The following is a 21,627-nucleotide window of genomic DNA, read 5'->3' as shown; positions in this document are numbered from 1 at the left end:
ATGGAAATAACTTGGGAATAACTTGGAATAAATCTTGAACTTGATAATAGAAATGTTGTAACAAACTAATATAAGCTAAACTAAACTAAACTAAACTACTAATATTTAGAGAGAATTTTGGAATAAAAATATATGTAAGAAATTGGTTTCTGAAGTCGTAGCATAAGCCTCCTATTTATAGGAAAACAAGGAGGTAACGGATGTGACTAAAGGGTGCCAACCCCGATCGGGGACATGATGTCATAGCTCGGGCAACTTTAATCCTCTAGTTAATGCTCAAGGTATCCAAAGTTGGTGCTTAAATGCCTTGTTTATGAGTGCGATTAAGAGCATTAAGGAGGGCATCTTAAGTATTTTGGCATCTTAAGCTCTTCTTTAGCATCCAAATTTTCCACCACATTTTGGACTTGAATTATTGGGCTTTGACTTGCACAATGACTTTGCTTGCATTTTCATTTTGATCGCCAGCCCACCTGGCGTTTTCATTCTTGGGCTTTGACTTGCAAAAAAAATCGCCAGCCCACCTAGCGTTTTCGAGTGCGGATCAATTTTTGCAAAGCGCTTTGCAGTCCTCGCCCAGTCGCCTAGGTGCTTGGCGACTTCAGTCTTGATCGCCAGTTCGGGTGGCGACTTGCTCTAAAAGGCAAACATCATGTTTGGTTGTCTATTAAGTGAAACTTTGGGTATAGTCGTTGAACGACTTGGCGACTTGGATCCGAGCCTAGGTTCGGTGATGACGTTGACCCATTTTGGGTAATAAATTTGAAAGTCGACCCAATTTGATAATTAATTTGTGAAAAATGCCCGTTTTCGAAAAAAATTCATTATTGTGAATGTTGGTGGTAGGTTGCCTGCGCTGAAAAGTGTTGTTTCTCCGGCTAAGTTGAGCTCGTCTGATGAAAAATTATACCCGCTAATTTATGAGATGCGCTACCTTAACATCAGTGGTGTAATGTTTCGATATTGGAGGAATTTGGAACGTGCACATCTTCATCACGCCATGGTTGTGGATCTGGCCATGTGCTGCAAATCAGTTCATACGCTGACCTTATTTGGAAGGCATGACATTCGGGTCTGGCTCGCAAATAATATAGCATCAGTGATTGCTGAAGGTTTTCCTCTCCTGGATCGTTTGGGTATTCCGGCTTTTTATTTCTCTTTTACAGGGATATCTATGATACTCGATGGCCTTAAGAATCTATCCTATCTCGATATGACGCACAATATCTTTATTCCTGATGAAGTTGCGCTTTTTAGGCTTGATTATCCATGGCCGAAAAACCTTTCTCACAAGATTGCAAGTATCCGGACTTGTTTGACTTGCGACCGGAAAAATTGTGCCAATTGCATCTACTTTGATCGATTCTGGGTGCAAAATCAGTAGCCGTGATCCTTAAGGGTCTCGCAAATGGAGGAATATTGGAATAATGAGGTCGGATGTTTCCAGATGACTAATTAAGACTACTTCAATTATATACTACATTATTTTATTTTGTTTACACTTATTTACGAAAAATTCTTGGGTACACCGGGTGTACCACGTCATCTGCTACATTAATGAGGGTATCTACTACTTATTTGTGTAATACGGAGTACTATACAATAGTTGAAATAAGATTATGTGACGTTGTGTATCCAAAAGCCGAAAATTACACACGGATACTTATCCGATCAGATACTATTGATAAACTCATTTTACACCACATAAAAAATGCAACTTAAAAAGAAGTATTCGTGGTTCGCGGTTCATAGCTTATACATTAGGGCTCCTGAAGACCTGAACGAGTTATAGATACAAGTAGAACAACTATCACTAGAAGAATCCGCTTAAATTCTCATTCTTTCCTCATTACTCCTATAAACCAGCTCGGATCAGCTAAGAATGTTAGGCTCGGAATAACCAAAAGGAGAATGTTTCTATGGACAGACGAAAGAAAGAATGAACTCATTTGTAGGAAGATGGCGAAGGTGGCGAAGCTGGCAACTAAATGTCTGATTCCCGTCTCAAACAAACACTGTTGCGTGCATTGTTGCAAGTAAGGATGAGCAAACATGACATCCCTTGTACTTCTTAATCCCGATATCCAACCACAGTTTTATGATTCCGTCATAATGAATGACTGGCTGATTGCTCCCTGTTCAATTTGATCGGTTGTGATTTCCGAGTCAAGCCTAACTCAAGAAATCGTCATTGTGGATTTGTGGGTCCAACGCGATTGTCCGATTAAAAAATATAACCCACCCTAAAGGCAAAGTTCCTGTCTTACAAAGAGGCTTTTCATGACCCTGCATTCCTGCAACCATATAAGTACATATAGAGAAGCTGTGCGTAAATGATGAATTCAAGCAACTGCGAGAAATATACCCCTAATAGACAAATAGACAAATAAGTAAAAAGAACTTCAATCACTTTGGTGCACACTACAGAGGAAAAAAAAAAACTAGAAAATCGATAGCAGTACTAAGTAATCCCAATCACATGCTAATCTGGTGTACAGGTCCTTCCGATAGGGGGATCGAGTCCACTGGACTGGACTTTCCAAAAGGGAAAAGGTTGAGGACAATAAAAAATGTACGATCGGAAACCATGCAGGTAACTGAAAAATCGATAAAGTACTAGTAACTTGAAAAAACATTACCAATCATGCCTACTGCCTCACGTCACCGTGTAAAAAGTCTTCATAACAGGTTTCTAGATAGCTTATGCCTTATAGTAAAAATTCCGTCTAATATTGGATCGACCGGCCACTACTTTACAATATAAGACGTGCAAAAAGTTGAGTGAGATTTTGTTTCAGTTCATCATATTCCAAATCCAATAAAATGTGAGCTACTTTCAAAAAGAATAAATAATGAGGAGGCTATATTGCAACAGTCAGTATACTCCACAGTCCACATCAGTGAAAGTGAAAACATACAAAGAGAACACAACAATAAATAATATGAAAAACATGGAAAAATAAACAGGAATTGAAGGAGAGTTTAGCGTACCCTCAAGAGTCAAGACAAATCTACGATAGCTAAAAGTCAGATCATGACGCCTCCACTGTAGGTCAAACAAATTCATCCTCCTATAGGACGACTCTTCCTGTTTGTGTGTTTCACCACTTCGTTGATCTTTCCCTTCATATGGGGACCCCAGAGACTGCCCAACTCCGGTACTGATTCATATGTGGACAACTCTTGAAATCATGTCACAATGGATGGTCGCTTTTCCTGGAGGATCATTTAACAAAAATTGCAGCGGAGTTTGGAGTATCGGTCACCACATGAACACAGTTCTCTCAGGCCTCAGGCTGCTGCAATAATGTGAAGGCATCTAAATCACATTCTGAATTTTAAGTGCAGGTAATATGGTCCCATTACATACTTGAAAATCAGCAGTTTCAGTAAAAAGGTTGAGGAAACTATCGGAATATAACGCCACTTATTAATCATCTTCCTTGGATCGAAGATCTTTTAGTCAGGTATAATAAAAACAGCAGTATCATCAGTGTGATTCAGTGAATGAAACGCATAACTTACTGACATCACTGTTACTGAGAAACCCAACCTAAACTGAGCATAAGACACCAGAAAGGCTAAACCCTAACATACAACTGGAAAACCTAGAGCTGAGCCTGAAGACTAAAGTAAGCTTTTTCGAAGACACCGGGTAAAGAGTGAAATATATTAAAACACGACATCCCTGCTTTTAAGTTATTGCTATTTTAACAAAATCACTGTCTAGACTCTAGAGAGTGTCGGTAGAACGAGCCGCTTTCGTTTCAACAACTAGGGAAAAGAAAAAGGAAGAAGAAGAAAACAACAACAATAACAAAAACAAAAAGGAAGTTGTACATTTAAGGCTAAATGTTAGCTTTATTGACATTATAAGCCAAAAAAAACTAGCTTCAGTAACAAACAAAAGAAGGATAGATACTAGCTACACACTAGCACATTATAGACTAAAGACAATTCTCAATTGGAAGCTCCACAAAAAGAGAGCAAAATATCAAATTCAGGTTCAAATGCAACCCTACAGAAGAATCGTATAGCCAAAAGGAGTGCAAACAAAGCCAACAACGACAGAAGCATCGAAAACTCTAGACCTTCGTAGGCACAAACTTAACTAAAAGAAGAAGCGAATAAAGTATAGATTTGGGGTTGTGAAAAGACAGGTGTTTAAATCTATAACCAAAAAATACAAGTCGAAAGGGAGGCCGTTACTACTTTACTAGGGTATTTGACATTGGAATTCACGACCACTGCAGCTAAGACATTGCCAGAGAAGACAACACAGTGACATAAAATACAGTTGTAATTATTTTGTTCGTCGGGAATGTTAGCTGCTCGGACTGAAATGTGAAATACTCAAGTGAGTCTCACAGAAAGGCAGTGAAGACCTTTGGGAGTGGTTCTTCCAGCAAGGTCACTAAGAAACGCTGCCTGTCTTTTTTGAGATTGCACTTGCTCTTCAACGTTGTGCGTTATATATCGTAGTTCAGTTACCATGTTAGAGCAATCAGGTTATGCACGAGTAGCTTTTGAGAGTGTAGACTCCATCATAAGCCTGGCAGTTTATATTAGTAACAATGGAAAGGAAGCTTTGGTAAAAACAGATTGATGAAAAAAGGTTTCCCAGAAGCATAGTCCACAACCAAACTCGATCATAGACCAGTAATGATTACCTTATCGGTAAGTCTGAATCTCTTCTAGCTTCAACCCATGCGTGTTCCCTTATCTTATACAGAGCCTCACTCTTTCACTAAATGAGTGTTGCCTGAGGTAAAAAAGTATACTCATAGTCATACCTATCTTGGCCTCCCTATGCAGCCCTCTTACATGGGGGCCCCATAATCCTATAATTATAAATATACCTAAAGTGTCCCATAAAATATATAACTAAGGCAAAGTGACAAAGGCAAATGCAAACTCAAGGCAATGTCAGGTCTTGGGGCCCCAAGCCTGATATGGGCATCTAATACCGTAAAAGCTCAAGTATGCCTTCGCTTTTATCACCTCTGTTTCACCCGTCATTTGTAATCCTCCGTGTCTCACTACGCTCGCCAGAATTCTTAGTTGAATGGTCCAGCCACATTATATGCAATACATAAATACGTGCTAAATAACAAATGCTCTTATCCAACTCAAGACAAAGTACTGGCATAAATGCCATAAAAGACTTGAAAACATCAGAAAGGACTCTCAGCATATTTAACACCATTGAACAATTACACACAGAATGGACTCTGCACAATCAACTATCAACAAAGCGTAGCCACCTTAAAGAATATTTTACATCAGGTATTTTGCCTTGCTCGAAAAATATACAGCTTCAAGACCCCGTAATAAAAGGGAATAATTGTTAGCAGAGCTAAAATAACCCCATACAAATACTATTTTTGGCTACGCGCTGACTATCAATGCTATGCACTTATGGATTTTATCAAGACCTCCATAACTTATCATGTGCCCTAAAACTGACAAACACGATGAAAGCAAGAATAACTGCTTTCCCCCTAAGATGTTCACGTTGGCGATCGTTCACTACTACAACGCTACTCAAATAATGTTAGTTATTCACTAACTGATGATTACAACTTTAGAGATTTGTCAAATGAACAAACAAATCTGGTTTCTAAAGATCATTCTATCATGCTTACAAGATTAACACTGTCAAGTTGACGGCATAAGTCCAAGTTGAACGCATAATATTTATAACTCGAGAGGTTGTCATGATCAGCATGATGATTAGTTGCATAGATCATTTTGTTGGAAGATCCAATTCAATCAACGACTGTCAAACTAATGCAAACCGTTATTGACATTTTGAAAGAGTATAGAGCTTTTGTATACTTACTGATTCATAGGTACTCCTACTTGGAAGGAGTAGGGGACTTGGTTTGTTGATCAGTTTATCGGAATAAGCTTGAAGTGAACGAAAGGAGCCCATGTTCCAATGTTGCAATCTCCTGCATGTAATTCTCAGAAAGGCTGAGTGCATTAGGAAACACTAGTGTATTTTGCTGCAATATTTCTTAAGTTCTAACTGAATATCTTGAATACATCTGTTATACTACGTATCATTTATAATATTAAGCATACAACTAACATTAATTTTAACAGGCTCCAAATCAATGGTGGAACCAGGATTTACCGGTAGGGGGGGTTACTAATTGTATAGGGTAAATTAGAAAGAAAAGAGAAAAAAAGGCGTATTGTTCCATTATACAGTGGGACGACCGTCGACCGCCCCTGCAAGGCTGCAAGCCACCAGCACCCCACCCCCACCACAAGGAAGATCGAGTCACAAAAATGTCTCAACCTCACAAATATTAGCTCCGTACATCTTTTATCAAAAAGTAGGATATATTTTTTTTTGAGTCAATTATGACTGGAAATTTTCCAAGCCCGATTTATTTTTGGGCTCCTTCCAAAAAGATCTCATACTAATGGAGTAGAGGGTCTCGTATAAACAAGGCAAGTCTCCTCAATGTGGGACTTGCGTTGCTACCCCCAACATGATGCAAGTTTCACTACCTATGCTCCGAAAGTAGTCGTTGTGTTGTATTTAGATTAGCAAGCATGACTACATTCAACCCTCCATACCCTCTATAGCCAGTAGCCCTTCAGATACCATGGTATGCTCCGCGAGAAACTGAAATAATGATCAAGAGACTTTACTAAACAGAGCTTCTCTTAATATTGATTCCATTTCTTTTCTTGAGCTTCTCTTAACATATTTCTAGCATTATAATTATAATGTTCATTACTAACCGGATATATGAGCTGCTTTGGATCCGATAAAACATTTACAACCGTCTTAAATAAGAATTTGTATAGTAAGCTTATTTAAAAACGCCAATTCCACAATATGATCAGTAATTTACTCCAATAAACACAATTTCTACCAACAATTAAGATACTTAATAATTTAAGCTTATTTTCACGATAATCACAGTATCATAATACAATTTCTAGCAATCAAAAAATTAAAATCAATCCCTACTAACTACTTCAACAATATTAACATGTTTAATAAAGAAGAATCATACGGATTTAATCAATGAATTCACTTATAACAACAAAAATTAGGTTAATGAATAATTTTGTGATTATACCTTCGTAATATTAATCACTGTTACTGGAATAATGTGGGGCACTTACAATGCGATCGAACATATACCGGAATTTTGTTGAATTATGATGTTCTTGGAAGATTTGGGAATTCGATTGGATTATGGTTTCGCGGGAATTAGGGTTCGAAAAGGGGGAATTCAATTTAGTTTGTTGTTAAGGTGGCAATCGGGTTTTTCGGGTAAAGTTTGGTCGAGACGGGTCGGGTTCGTTTTATGACTATGTTCGGTTTGGGTTTGGGTCGCTTAAAGGTCAGGTTGGTCCAGTCAATTCTTAGTTCGAGTCGGGTACGAGTCATTGTCGTGTCGAGTCGTTTAGATAGATTTGTCAAGACGAGTAGGATTTGGGTCGTGTGTTGGTTAGGTCGGGTCATTATCAGACTCGTTTATGGGTCAGGTCAGGTATTTATGATAATTTTAGGGTTTGGGTCAGTTTTACTTGGCTTCGAGTGGGGTTTGATTTTGGGCAGACCTAATCAGGTCATCACCGGTTTGATTTGTAACATTTTCACGTCTAATTTGTTGGGGCTCGGGGCCGAGTTAGACTCGTCAGCTTCTACTTGCTACACAAACACATTTGTATAATTTAAACAACTTAGTTTGAGTTACACAAAAATATCGGAAAAAATAATGTAAGATAAAAAAACGGACCATATCAAATTTGGTTGCAATATATCAATAAGCCCTAGGGTTGTAAATGATTTGAGCCGGCTCGGAGAGCCTTTAGAATCAACTCGAACAAAACTCGGGTCGAAATAGGCCAAAACTGATTCCGAACGGATTTTGAGCCGAGTATAACCACATACGAGCCGATTCCGAGCTTAATAGAGCTCGGACCATAAGCTCGTTTAGGCTCGTTTTATCCTTTTTATTACCCTATATTAGTTAGTATTTTCCATCCAACAATTTATGTTCTCATTGAAATGTTATTTTAGCATTTATGATTATATTTTTATTATAATTGCTACAAAAATTTGTAATTATTTTTTATTTTTATTTTATTTTTAAAAGTGAACAAAATTAATGAAAATAATGATTAAATCAAGCTCAACTTGAGCTCCAGTCTATTCCGAGCTTTAAATTTTTAAGTTCGGATAGTTCTGAGCCGATTCTGAGCTCAAGCTTAAACTTCTTAGACGATTTTGAGCCCACGCGAGTTCAAGTTCATATCATCTCGATTACACTACCCCTATCAATAACCAATATGGATCGGGTTTGGTTAATGTGATATCATTATCAAATTGGTTGTCATGTCATTCGCGGGCTACAAGTTTGGATTGGTTCGATACAGGTAATATCGGGTCAAATTATCCAACATTCATTTTACCTTGTGTTTTCAAATTTATAGTATTTGAGCAGTAATCTCGTAGTAATGCAATTCTTAGATCGATTTACTTCAATTAAAACAGTTAAGAATTTTTATATTAGAAAGTTAACTTTATTGAGTTATCTATAAAGCTACGTCGCCATCGAGTAGTGAAAACGAGTTAGAACGGTTAGGATTACTATCAGGCTGCGGCAAAATAAATATTTTTTCGACAATTAGTTGAACCTCATTTGTTCTTTTCAAAGCAGCTCGTAAACCATGTGAGAGGAACAAAAAGCTCTAGAGGAACAAAAAGCTCTATAATAGTCTTCTTCCTTGATGTAGCCATTGAGTCCCTAACCTCGACACATGTTTGAGCGACTATGTAAGCTTTATTCTCTTCAATGGACCATCAACTAGATCGCGTGTTTTGGGGAACACAACCATGATTATGTCCTAACTTTTTCCTTTAGCTTTCATGTCGATACATCAAATGTATTCTCTAATTGTTTCACCTCATTTTGAAGAAAAATATATAGAATTCTGTAGCGATTCAAGGTTGTCTCTTATTGGACGTTCACCTTTAAATTCGTCGAGTTAGTCATGATGCTTCTGATATGTGCTTGTGTAGACACCTCGTTTTTGCACCTTCCGTTGTGACGAATTTCTTAGTTTTCATGTCACTATTTTGTGTCTTGACATGACGCGAAGTATTCGAACGGTTCTAGTTTTCCATAAAAATTGGTGGTCACTCCACAAATGCAGGTTTGTCAATCCTTTCACCGTTTCAATGCCTTATAAATTGGTAACGGTCCATGACGTGCCTTGACTCGCGCCAGAGTTCGTAAGAGAGTTGTCGCCGCCTCGAAACCAACGCACGAATGCGGGCGACGTCGGTGGCTGTGTCCACAACTTGGCTAGCCCATATAACGTCAGGAATATTTGACACTAAGGCATATGAATTTGCTCATACATGAAATATGACTCTCAAAAGGTCAATAGTCAACCCGTATAACGTTGAGTTAGTCATGATGCTTCAAAGTTTTGTAGAATTTCAAGGTAGTCTGTAGTTAAGTCATGTAAAGGTCAATAGTCAACCCACTGATTTATTTGTTGCTTGATAAATGCTTTTCCCATTGTAGCAGATTCTCCTATAAATGAGGTTTCCTCACTCCTCGCTTCCAATAATTCGGTTGGTTTTTTTAAATCGTTTGCGAGCATGGTGGTGGTGGGGGTGGGGGGATCATGGTCGTCTCGTATGTTGGCTTTTGGGTACATTGTTGTCCTCATGAATCTGTTTATCATAGACTTTTCAACCAGATTTCTTAGAAACAACACCAAATCATTTTAAATAGAAAAATGTCAATAAATAAATTGTTTATACAAAGTAAATGCACTTTCTAGTATAACTTTTATTGATGGTAAGGTTCTTCCTTACTATATTATGTTGTCCTTGTGCGGTCTTGGATTTGTGCAAGTAGGTAAGAAGCAGATTATAGAGAGAATTTTTGATGGTCACTCTTTGATGCCCAAGAGAAATATTGTTTATAAATATTTAGGATCATACTTTAAGGTCAATTCAAATGCTTGGCATATGATTATGGGTTGAATAAACGTTAATTTACACTAGTCACTTGTATTATTTCGACTAAATTATATCACTAACGCAAGTTGTGCTTGCAGGCACGTAGCTATGTAAGTAGACATTTAAACTTTTTATTGCAACTTTAAGCAAACAAGAAAATTATTAAAGTTCGTAAGGTTTTTTACAAGTATTAAATTAAATAATCAATGATATTAACGACAAATACTTCGTATATGATAAGAACATTTTGTTAAAAAGCACATGTACCAAATGGTGTGAGCCAATCTTACAACATTTGATATGTTCAAGCATATTTAAGAGCTTTATTATGAAAACATGATCAATACCTATTTGGTGAACATTAATAAATATGGCACGCCAAAATTGACATATTCGAATTTTGTTACGGCGTTACGAGTACGAGGAATTATAGGCAAATATAACACGTTTTACTACTATATAGATAATACATGGCTACATTTACCTCATGAATGCCTTAGAAGGAAAAAATCACTTTTACCATTTAATATAAGTGACGACAAAAATAAACCGTTATTCTCAGAAACCAACCGTTTAAGGTAATTAAGATTAAGATTACTAAGTTTATTACTTTGTCGTTTTTATGCGAACAATAGTTAATAGGGCATTAGAAGCAAAACAAGGAAAACAACCCACTACCAAACACACTTATATCACATGTTCATCTTCGCTCGCATTTAAACCACAATCCCGACACTCAATTCTCACCCGAATTTCACGATTCCTGATCCATCACACTCCCAGATACCCCTACAACCACATCCAACCCCAAACACCGACCAAAAACCACCCTTCACTTCCACACCTCCCTCAAACCACCACAAACTCACTCAAAACCAAGAATACGACCACTGTCACTTCCGACCCAAATATCTCCCACCTCACTCCACCTCAGCTCGCAACCAACCCATCCCCAAAAACATCACATAATCCCGAATCCAAAACACAAAACCACAAAAAAAAATCCAAACCCAAACTCAAATTATCCCATGATCAATCAACCGAAGAAACACATATGAAACAACCTTCTAAAAAATCTCATTACAACACCTCCTTATACCACTCCCCCTCAATCCTCCCCTTACACCTCATCTTACATCCTCAGCCGTTGATAACTTTTTAATCCAACGGTCAATATCATGTCATTTTTAAATCCAGGCCACGATCCGTGTACTCATAATTTCAACCAATCACAGCGCTTCGTTTTCATTCCTCTTACGTACATTTCTTACACTATATAAACCTCCTGTAGTAGAACATTTCTTTCACACCAAAAATTCTCTCAAGAAAATCCCCAAATCAATTGAGTTTTCTATAACTTGTGTTAACCTAACCCTAGTTTTTCAGAATGGCGGCTACTGAAGAAACTGTTGCTACTCCGGTGACCGAGCAAGAAACTGGCGCTACTCCGGCGACAGAAACTACTCCGGCGGAGAATGTTGCTGAAGAAGTGACGAAGAAGACGAAGGGATCGAAACCGAAAGCAGCGAAAGTAGCGAAAGCAACGAAACCAAGGAAAGCTCGTAATCCTCCTACTCATCCTCCTTACTTTGAGGTACATTGTTTCCGATTTCTCCGATTTCTACATTCTACATTGTTTCCGATTTCTCCGATTTCTACATTCTTTCTTTGAATTTGTGTGTTTTAATGGAGTTTGAAGCTGATTAAGTTGTTTTAATGGCGGAAATGCAGATGATAAGCGAGGCGATAACGACATTGAAGGAAAGAAACGGTTCAAGTCAGCAAGCGATCCAGAAATTCATCGAAGAGAAGCAGAAGAATCTTCCAGGAAACTTCCGGAAGCTTCTTTTAAACAACTTAAAGAAATTTGTTGCTTCTGAACGTCTTGTTAAGGTCAAAGCTTCGTATAAGCTTCCTTCTGCTTCGGCTTCCAAACCGAAAACCACCACCGCTGCTGCCAAGCCGAAAGCCAAGTCTACTGCTGCCAAGTCCAAAGCAAAGCCGAAAGCAAAAACCGGTGCCGCCGCTGCTAAGCCTAAAGCCAAAGCCAAAGCGAAACCGGCTGCTAAAACTGCTGCTGCACCGGCTAAGGCGAAAGCTACTGGTACTAAGAGAAAGGCCGCTACTGCTGTGAAGGAAAAACCGGCTAAGGCTGCGAAAACAACTGCCAAATCTACTCCAGCTGCTAAGAAGGCGGCTGCTAAACCGGCGGCTAAGACTAAGGCGGCTGCTAAACCGGCGGCTAAGACTAAGGCTGCTGCTAAACCGGCGGCTAAGACTAAGGCGGCTGCTAAACCGGCGGCTAAGACTAAAGCAGCGGCGAAACCAGCAGCAAAGAAGGCAGTGGCGAAGAAGGCAGAACCAGCGAAGAAGGCGGCACCAGTGGAGGTGAAGAAGACTGGTAGGAAGCCACCAACAAAGAGGGGAATGCCGACAAGAGGGAGGAAGTGAGGTGGTAATTGAATTGGAACTGGAATTTGGGAAGTAATTGAATTGAGTTGAATTCTAGGGTTTGTAGTTGATGATGCATTGATTAATGGTAGTTGTTTGAGATGAATTGTGTAAATGTTGATGTTTTCTTAGATTTGGGTGTAGTTTGTCGAGATTTAGCGCCCATACCATACAAGTTTTAGCGATTTTAATTTTTGATTTTAGTCGGAATCTTAGATTTAGATCTTGTTTTAGTTGTTTAATTCGAGTTAATGAAGATGAGAATTTATGGTTTCATTTTTCTGTTCTTTTCTTAATTCTTCAATCAGTTTTTCGATTTAGTAATGGGGATTACATTAATGATTTCAATCTATTTTCCGATTCATGTGAGATTTCATCACTGAATTTGATCTGTTGTTAATTTTTGTTGCTACTGTCTTTTGATTGTGTTCTAAATTGTCGATCTATTACAGTTTTGTACGAGATTACATTCATGAATTCTGGGTTTGATTTGTTAATGTATGTGTGTGATTACATTTGCAATAGATTGTATTGATTAAATGTTTCCTGTTGTTTGCGGTTATTATTTGATTATGTGGTAGCAATCTTGGAGGTAGATGAACAGGATGAATGTTAAAAGCTCACTGACAGTAACATTGGAGTAATCTTTCAGGCTACTCCTACATTGACTATGCATTGGTTGTATTGTGCATTGCTTTGTTAAATTTATCGTCACTGTCGTTTCTCCTTCCCTCAGTAAGAACACAGACTAGCATTCCTTGGCAGTCTTAGGGTACAACGGTACAATCCCCCAATCCCCCATTATAGTTCCACAGTTGTGGTTTCTGATACCCGAAAGTTGTTCTCTGAGAAATTATCAGGTTTCTTGCTGTTTTCACTTAGGAATACTTGTTTGTTATAGATCAATTAGAGTTTTGCAGGGTTCACTGGCAGAAGTGAGAATTTTATTCATTCAGAATTTCCTCATCGGTTTGTTTGTGTCTCTAGTCTGGAACACATTGAAGACACCTCTTATAGTGCTAAACTTCAGGTCATTTGCTGTTGTTTTATGTGAGACAGATACTGTAATATTAGTGAACTTGTTATGTCGAGAGCAGAACTTGATGATTAGGCTACTTTTTCTTCTGTGTTCTTTTCCGCTATGATTTAGTTGTTCTGGTCTGTTATCTGTAAGACTGTAACTATCAAGCTTCAGTGAGAATGTTGACTTTTGTTGAGGTGAAAGAGGAACAAACTGTCACAAAAGAGTTAGCTATGGCGAATGGAAAGAGAGGGTGTCTTTGGCTTTTGGATAATGCTAGTAGGTTAGAAGTATGTAGGGAACTGAATCTGATGAAAATCTGATGTTTATGAAGGATGCCGAGAGTTTTGCACCACCACAATTTAAGAATTGTGATATTTACTTAGAATGCTTGGAGTGGCTGACAGTTCCATAGGAGTAACACTTCTTACTGTGTCCGGAGTTTGAATGCTTATGTGGGACTGTACACTGAACTGAAAAGACAATTCTGTAAAAACTTCGGTACAATTTTTTTTTTCTTCCCCTGAAAGTCAAACATACTTCGGTAAACAATGGGGAAACTGAAGTTTTTAGATTGTTTACATCTACGCATAGTTTGATCCCATTTACGGGAGTCATTGAGGTGCCTGAGTAGATATTGTTGTCATTGCCTGTTATAAGTTATAACTATCACTAGAAGACTGTGCTATATGCAGTTTATTGATATAGAATCAAAGACACTTCTTTAACATGTGTTGCAGAAGTATGCAGTCTCAATCTCAGCAGGTTAACCTCCTCGCAATGCTAGAGTCTTCAAAACCTGCAGATCCTTACAAGGTTCCATTTTTTAAGGCCGAGTTACAGAAAAGAGACTCAAGCTAGTGACAACTTTCAGCTTGCACCGACTTGAAAAACCACTTTCATAGGCGTTGCAGGCGGTAAGTGTCCTGTTATTATTTTGGTCCTTCAAATCAGTTGACTGTATACTTCTGTTTATATGCCTGCTGAAGTTCAATCTTGAGACAGTTTCTCCATATAGTGCTATCTTGCCGATCTTGGCATGCCGCTGTTACCCTTCTTCATTTAAGTCTCTTACCATTTCCGAACGCATGGAACTTTTCCGAGTTAACATGCAGGGTTTTGATTCCGTTCTTCGACCCTATGTTTAACAGTGACGCTAGCATTGCTTTCATCTCTTCCTTCCAATTTGGTGGATTCTCTGGTTACCCTTGAACTCAATATTATCACAGTAGAACAATGACATAATCTAATATTTGTTATTGTTCGGCAGAATTTGCCGCAGCTAGTTTATTAATTGCTTTCTCCGTCTCAATCATGTGTTTACCTTTGAATAAAATATCCCTCCGAAAAAAAAAAAATAGTAAACAAATGATTAGTACGGAGAGAGTAAAAGGAAATGACCAATAATTGCATGATTTATCGATTTGATTTCACTGTCCTCACATTCGCCGCCCTTGTAAATAATCATATGCCTAATTGCAGATCCGTCACAGAATCCTAAGCCATGCTAAATCCTTGACGCGGTGATTATCAAGAGTTTGAGCTTCATGATAGTATTCGTTGTAACTTGTTTCGGACAAGAGTCCCTTCTAGATTAGACAGTTGGGTTGTCTGTCTTATTGGGTTTAGGCTGTATAACCTTGTGGACTCGTGGTTCAGTAAAAGCCGACTTTTGATTTGAATGAACCAACATATTTTTGCAGAAAACTAGTTCATTTTATTTGTCTCAAGACAAACAAGTAGACAAAAGATGATCTTTTCCATAAAAAAACTCGAACCTTCTTTCAATCGGAGTACATTGAGAAAAAAACAAAATTCTTGGTTATTTCGGAATTCTACTTCCAAAAATTCAGAAACATGGAGTAATACATCAGAACTTAACCGAGACTACAATGGATTCTAAATTTCTACCATCAATGTCAATGTCGGTGATCATGACACTCTTGATTCCTGGAGATCGAGTTATAGTCAAAGTGAAATCTCAGGATGGAATTGCTTTTCCGCGAGTTCCTTAAGCTTAGTGATGACCTTTTTAGCGACATTGGTATATCCTATGGCACTAGCTGACTCCGGTGATGAAATAACTATTGGGATGCCTTCATCACAACAACTCCTATTCTTCATCTCAATTGGTATCTGCAAAGTAAAACATAATTGAACGAGTTAAATGGTGAAACAACGAACAATGTTCAATCTAGCTCATCAGAACCAGATAGAGTTAATAATTGTTCTAAAAACATGATAATATTCAAATGCTCCGTAAAGCTAGAGGATAGACTTTCAAATGACAAGCCGCAGAATTCAGCTGCCCTCCCAGTTTATGTTACTCAGCCTCGGCCATTCGGGTGTAAGAGTTGGACACGGGTTCAAACGAAGAGAGAGATCCCTATTCGGGGCTCTTCTACTTGAGAAGTGTTTAAGAGTGAAAAGGGCTGGGTAGGGATTTGATACTCATAACCTGGAATGTCGTTTCAAACAGGGGTATGGCCCCAAAAGTAAGAAGGCAAAGAAACATATACTCCCTCTGTCCCGGTCATTTGTTGTCCTTTTCCATTTTGGGGTGTCTCAGTCATTTATTGTCCTTTCTATTTTAAGAATGAACTTGATGAGTAATTTGATCATTCTCATTTAATTTGTTCCACTTGTCATTTAATTATTGGCCCGCTCCTCTTTCCTTGGTCTTTGTGCAAAAACTAAAGAACAACAATTGACCGGGACGGAGGGAGTAGCTTTCAGTATGCAGGAAACGGTGTTTAGAACCAGAATACCAGGGGCCAGCTGATAGTCTCTCCTTCGAAATACGGAGTAATAAACATCTTGAAGATAAATATGAAAAACTTACATCACCAAGATAATCGAGGGACAACTCTTCTGCAGTCCTTTTTGCTCCTCCTTCCCCAAAAATATACGAAGGCTCGTCACAATGTGGACATTTAAAGCAGCTCATGTTTTCTACGATTCCTACAATCTGTGGAACAAAGAACAGATAAAAAAGGACGTTCTAAACACGCCATAATTGGGTAAGGTAACTACAAGAGTAATCTTCTCAGAGCATATAAACAGTTTATCACGAGCGGGCAGTCCAAGAAGGCAAGTTTTTTCATGCATGAAATTCAAGGTCCCCTTATGTTTAGCGTTTCAGCATCTCTAGTTTAACAACATTCACATTCCGTATTTCTCTCTTATAATCAATACGGAGTATAAAGGTATCTGAATAAGAAATTTCTATTATTTATTAATTTTTTTTTTAATTTTTTTTTATCCTGAGAGGGTGGCTTAAGAAGGCAAGCTTTTCAGCGCCTCTATTGAAATCATATTTTTCTCACTTGAAATTGATATGAATATGTTGCTTGAAGAAATTGAACAAATTTATAAGAAATTAATCATACCGGAACATTGACTTTAGAAAACATGAGAGCTCCTCTTCGAGCATCTAGTAATGCAATATCTTGTGGAGTTGAAACAATTATAGCACCTTCCAATATAAAATTCAAATATTAAGTTTATTCTCGTAGACAAAAGACAACAAATAACACTGCATAGAAATCGGACACACTCTACTGGCAGACTGGCAGTGCTAATCTCGGAGAAAATTAGTGGGTCTGAGATTCGAACCATCGATCTACGTTCAAACAAATTACACCTAACCACAGGTCAACACGGGCAAGTGATGGTTAATGTAGTAAACAATTTGTTCATTTTTAAGATATCAGGGACCGATTCCCTGCCCAATTAGAAAGAGACCATGTCCACTTAAACAATAGTTACATTTGTATAGTACAACAACAAGAGCCTTCATCCCAAAATGATTTGGGGTCGGCTGACATGAATCATCCTTTAGAACCGTCCATGGGTGATCACACACCTCAAAATGCGAACAATTGTATAGTAATTGAGAAAAAAAGGCTTACAGCTCTCTCTCTTCACCGCAATGAATCATTTAATACATCTTTCAATACCTTAATGATATCTCAGATTGATCAAAATACTACCAGATAGATGATAGTATGAACTTCGAGTATTAATCAAACAAAACATAAACGGGCGAGACATGAAGGACTAGGAGCATTAAGGAAATTAGGTGCCAGTTTGTTCGCTGAAGGGTCCATGTGGAAATAATTAAATAAATTTACCTTACAAGCTAATAATAGATCTCAAAGACTTAGTAGCAATCCTAAATGATGTGAGATAACAAATGTACCTGATAACTGCAGCCGCTGAGAAATAGTCAACTGAGCATCACCGGTTCCAGGTGGCATGTCCACTACAAGAATATCCAGCTTCCCCCACTCGACTCCTTTTGCCATTTTCTCAAGAGCACTCATTACCTGAAAAACTAGAGTTAAACCGAGATGAAAACTGGTGTGTCATGAATTCATGATTATATGCAATGCAAATTTACTCAACTCTCCAACCAAAAGTATTTAACTAGATTTACCATGGGGCCTCTCCAGACAATAGGTTGATCCTTCTCCACAAGCAATCCCATTGACATGCACTTGATTCCATAATTTTCCTTGGGGATCATCTTCATGTCTACACGAGTCAAGAAAAATCGGCCTATCTTAGGTATAAATCCAAATGGGAAGTAAAAAGGATGGAGAGCATATGCTTTCACTCAGTTAAGTGTCGACCGGAAAGTCTAAAAAGGAGTTTTAACAATACACTAGCGTCACATTAAAAAAACCACACCCGAAAAGAATTTTCCTTTTCAGGAGCGGGTTTTTCTCAGTAAGAAAATCCAAATTCAAATGGAATTTTCTGGAACGTATCAAAGACATTGTACAATAGAAGGATCAATATATACAATAATACAACTACCAATAGCACTAGTCTATTCCTTTTTATTTCTGAAAATCAAATTTCCATTGTATATAAGAAAATTGAGTATCACCATCCAAAAGATCCATACCTTCATTTACATCTGGCTTTCCACTAATTTTCATCATTGTCGGGATGGAAGGTCCATATACATCAGCATCAAGTAAACCAATAGCAAGTTGATACCTACTGGCAAGGGCAGCAGCCAAATTAACTGCAGATACAAAGATTTCGTAAACATACATTAGTGAGGCGGCATGAAAGTTCAATAATCTGGTTGCTTTTGACTCCACAACCACATACCTTTATACATCAAAAGGGGTTGTTTTTCAATAATACAACCTCTTAGTAGTGCCTTAACACATCACATAATTCAGAAAATGTCAAACACAGAAGAATTTGAAATCTACTTGCTTGATTTCATGACACTAATGGACCTCAGAACCACAAAAGAACGGCCCAAAACATTGACATGTCGACAAAAACTATAACACACCACTACTGAGTATACATACACCCACGAGGATTCTTAGTGAATACATATCACGATCGAAAACCACCACAACTAAAAAATCTCATAAAGCATTCAAAATGTTCACGAAAGAGGAATACAAATTAACCAATGACATGCCTAGGTATCCCATCACCACTCGACACTTCATCATTCTAGTAACCAAAGTTGAAACACTCAAAATGAGCAACTATGCATTCACAAACAACAACAACAACAACATTACCCCAGTGCCTCAATGGCTCCCGCAAATTGCAGGGTAAGGGGGGGTCGGATGTACGCAGCCTTACCTTTGCGTTAGCAACACAAAGAGGCTGTTTCCGAATGAACCAAGATGAAAATTAAGCCCAATTATAAATATGTCCACCCAAATTCTATACCATCTGAGCTGATATTCATTATTATGAACAACACCGACTGCATTTTTAAATTACTTTCTAATCAATCATCATGTACAAAATGAGCAAAATCCACTAAACTGAGCATGTGTATACAACAAAATCCGAGTGCGTCAAATCTCAATGGCTTTGGCAAATTGAGCCTGTTCAAATATCTCCAATAATACATACAGGTCTAGGTCTTGAAGCCAATATAGGCATGTCCATCCAAATCCTATACCATATGAGCTAATCATTAGCACTATTAACAACAAAGATTGAATCTTTATGCAACATTTCAATCAATCATCATATAAAACATGAACAAAATGAGCACAATTCACTAAATTAATCCTTGATCAAACCCTAAAAAAAAAACTTGACAAAAAAAGAAAGGAAATACCAGCAGTAGTGGACTTGCCAACACCTCCTTTACCAGAAGCAACAGCAATAATATCCTTAACCCCAGGAATTTGTAACCCTTTACTTTTCCCAGCTAATGCAGAAAATCCTCTCATACCCATTAAATATTTCTGTAACAACATTCAATTTAGAACAAATCAACAACTACTAATTATTCGCTCCGTCTCAGTCATTTATTTACGTTTTTATATCCCATTAAATAATATTTCTGCAAGAACATTCAATGTAGAACAAATCAACAAATAGTACTAATTACTTGCTCCGTCTCAATCATTTATTTATCTTTTATGTTCTCTATGAGACTACGAGGGTATTTAAATCAAAGGTAAACAAATCATTGGGACGGAGGGAATATAAAAGAAAGCTACCAATTTGTTTCAAAAGTTGAGTAACAAGAAACCAGAAAAATTAACTTACCAAATTGTTTAAAGCATTGAACTTTAACATACCCTTCATGAAATTTTTATGAATTTGGAATAATCAGATGAAATAGTGTTGAGGATGGTGGTGAATTGATGAATGATGATGGTGGTCAGAAATGGAGTCAAATATGACTTAAAAATGAGTGCATTTGGGCTTCTTGTATTAGTAGTCGACTGGACCATTCTATAACTTGGGTCAATTATGTCCCGGTTCGGGTTTGGGTTCGGGTTCAAACTTAATTTGGGTCAGAGTGGTTCAAAATTGTCCCGGTTCGGGTTCGGGTTCAAACTTAATTTGGGTCGAAGTGGTTCAAAATTGTTTGACTTTAGGTGTTTGGATTCGTGTTTCAATATACGTTCTGAATTAGGTTAGATATCGGATCAAATTTATTAGGTGTTCCGGGTGTAATTCCAGAGCAAGTATAGTTACCACCCGTGGCTTGTTGAATGATGTCTTGAGTTGGATTCTCCTTTGGTCTTAATCGTTCCTCTCGGCCTCTCCTGCAACAATGAACGAACTGAGGGCTTGGCTTTGTGCCAAGCGTACCCACTCCGACGCCCAAGTCAGTAAACTTAGAGGTATAAGTTGTATGCTAATTGGCTAGGAATATATTGTAGAGAGATAAGGAAGATTATACCAGATGAATAGTGTATTTAGGTCAAGTTGTATATTTCTGGATTGGATGATCCTTTCCTCAATGAAGATTGAGGAGTATTTATAGACTTCACCTTTTGTCACGTAGTGGCCAAGTGGCTAGCAGGTGGAAAGACTGATCTACCCCTCGGCCGAGGGACCTATGGCTGGCCGGCGGGCGCTGTTGACCCACCGCCGAGGGGTCTTGGATATGAGTACGCGGATATGTGTCCCTATTTGGCAGTTGTCGTCGTGTGGGACCTAGGTTGACCAGCCGATGGGCGGATCGGCCAGCTCGTCTAAGTCGTTGACTTCTTTGTGGACATCTTTGACCTTGCTCAATATGTTGACTTGGTCGTGCGTGCAGAATATGCCCCATCAATTTGCCCCCAGCCGTAGTCTATGCCGTGGTATGGGCTTCGATGTACGCCCGAGCGTATATTCTGCGCAAGTAGTTTGCGTAAAATTTTTCTCGACGGCTTCTTCTCGGCGGTTTCTTCGCTCGCCTAGTCTTTCTTAGGCCGTACCCTATCCCCCTCCACATGGATGTGTATTGGGCATCCGATGTGGAAAAGAAAGGACGCTTGGCCGAGACCGGGGTTGAGACTCGCCGGTTATTTTTGATTGCCCCGGCGGTGTCTAGCTTGGTTGATCATGTGGCCGCGGAGAATAGGTGCATGGGAATTTGTTTGAGGAAGTTGAATAGGCGGAGAGATTTGAATAGGCGTGTTGAAGACGTTTGGTCACTGTTGCATTGATTGACAACCGTTGCAACGATTGACATCCCGTGGTTGCATGTTCGACACGTGTCCGCATGCCGATTGGTTGACGCTTCACGGGTCGTTCTCTCGATTGGTCCCGCTTCATGGGCTTTTCCCTATAAATAGGGGGTTGCTCCGTGAAATTGGTCACCAATTTCATTCTCCAAAATTTTTCCTCTAAACTTTCAAGGGCTTCT

The 21,627-nt window shown here is 38.5% G+C and overlaps 2 protein-coding genes and 1 long non-coding RNA gene across 4 annotated transcripts; 1 reads left to right on the top strand and 2 right to left on the bottom strand.

The window, feature by feature from the left end:
• Positions 1-1,649: 1,649 nt before the first annotated feature.
• LOC141591782 (uncharacterized) lies at positions 1,650-7,319 on the bottom strand. 2 transcript variants are annotated; one of them, XR_012520980.1, is made up of 4 exons: positions 7,104-7,319; positions 5,843-5,954; positions 2,992-3,299; positions 1,650-2,367 (listed from the first exon to the last, which is right to left on the bottom strand). It is a non-coding gene; the product is annotated as an uncharacterized LOC141591782 (long non-coding RNA). The 2 variants fall into 2 exon arrangements; XR_012520981.1 differs by having other exon boundaries at positions 1,650-2,294.
• A 3,993-nt stretch (positions 7,320-11,312) lies between these two features.
• On the top strand, positions 11,313-12,736 carry LOC141591775 (uncharacterized). Its single transcript, XM_074412227.1, has 2 exons — positions 11,313-11,603; positions 11,741-12,736. The coding sequence occupies exons 1-2, from the start codon at positions 11,397-11,399 to the stop codon at positions 12,458-12,460; spliced, it is 927 nt and encodes a 308-aa protein (XP_074268328.1). The 5' UTR covers positions 11,313-11,396; the 3' UTR covers positions 12,461-12,736.
• Positions 12,737-15,221: 2,485 nt separating this feature from the next.
• Positions 15,222-20,181, bottom strand: LOC141591860 (iron-sulfur protein required for NADH dehydrogenase, mitochondrial-like). The gene is made up of 8 exons (XM_074412353.1): positions 20,031-20,181; positions 19,594-19,723; positions 18,394-18,516; positions 17,920-18,017; positions 17,683-17,809; positions 16,871-16,956; positions 16,324-16,449; positions 15,222-15,617 (listed from the first exon to the last, which is right to left on the bottom strand). The coding sequence occupies exons 1-8, from the start codon at positions 20,067-20,069 to the stop codon at positions 15,450-15,452; spliced, it is 897 nt and encodes a 298-aa protein (XP_074268454.1). The 5' UTR covers positions 20,070-20,181; the 3' UTR covers positions 15,222-15,449.
• Positions 20,182-21,627: the final 1,446 nt, after the last annotated feature.

This window comes from Silene latifolia, chromosome 1, assembly GCF_048544455.1.
Source record: "Silene latifolia isolate original U9 population chromosome 1, ASM4854445v1, whole genome shotgun sequence".
Lineage (NCBI taxonomy): Eukaryota > Viridiplantae > Streptophyta > Magnoliopsida > Caryophyllales > Caryophyllaceae > Silene > Silene latifolia.
This window is presented reverse-complemented; position numbering and strand designations above follow the sequence as displayed.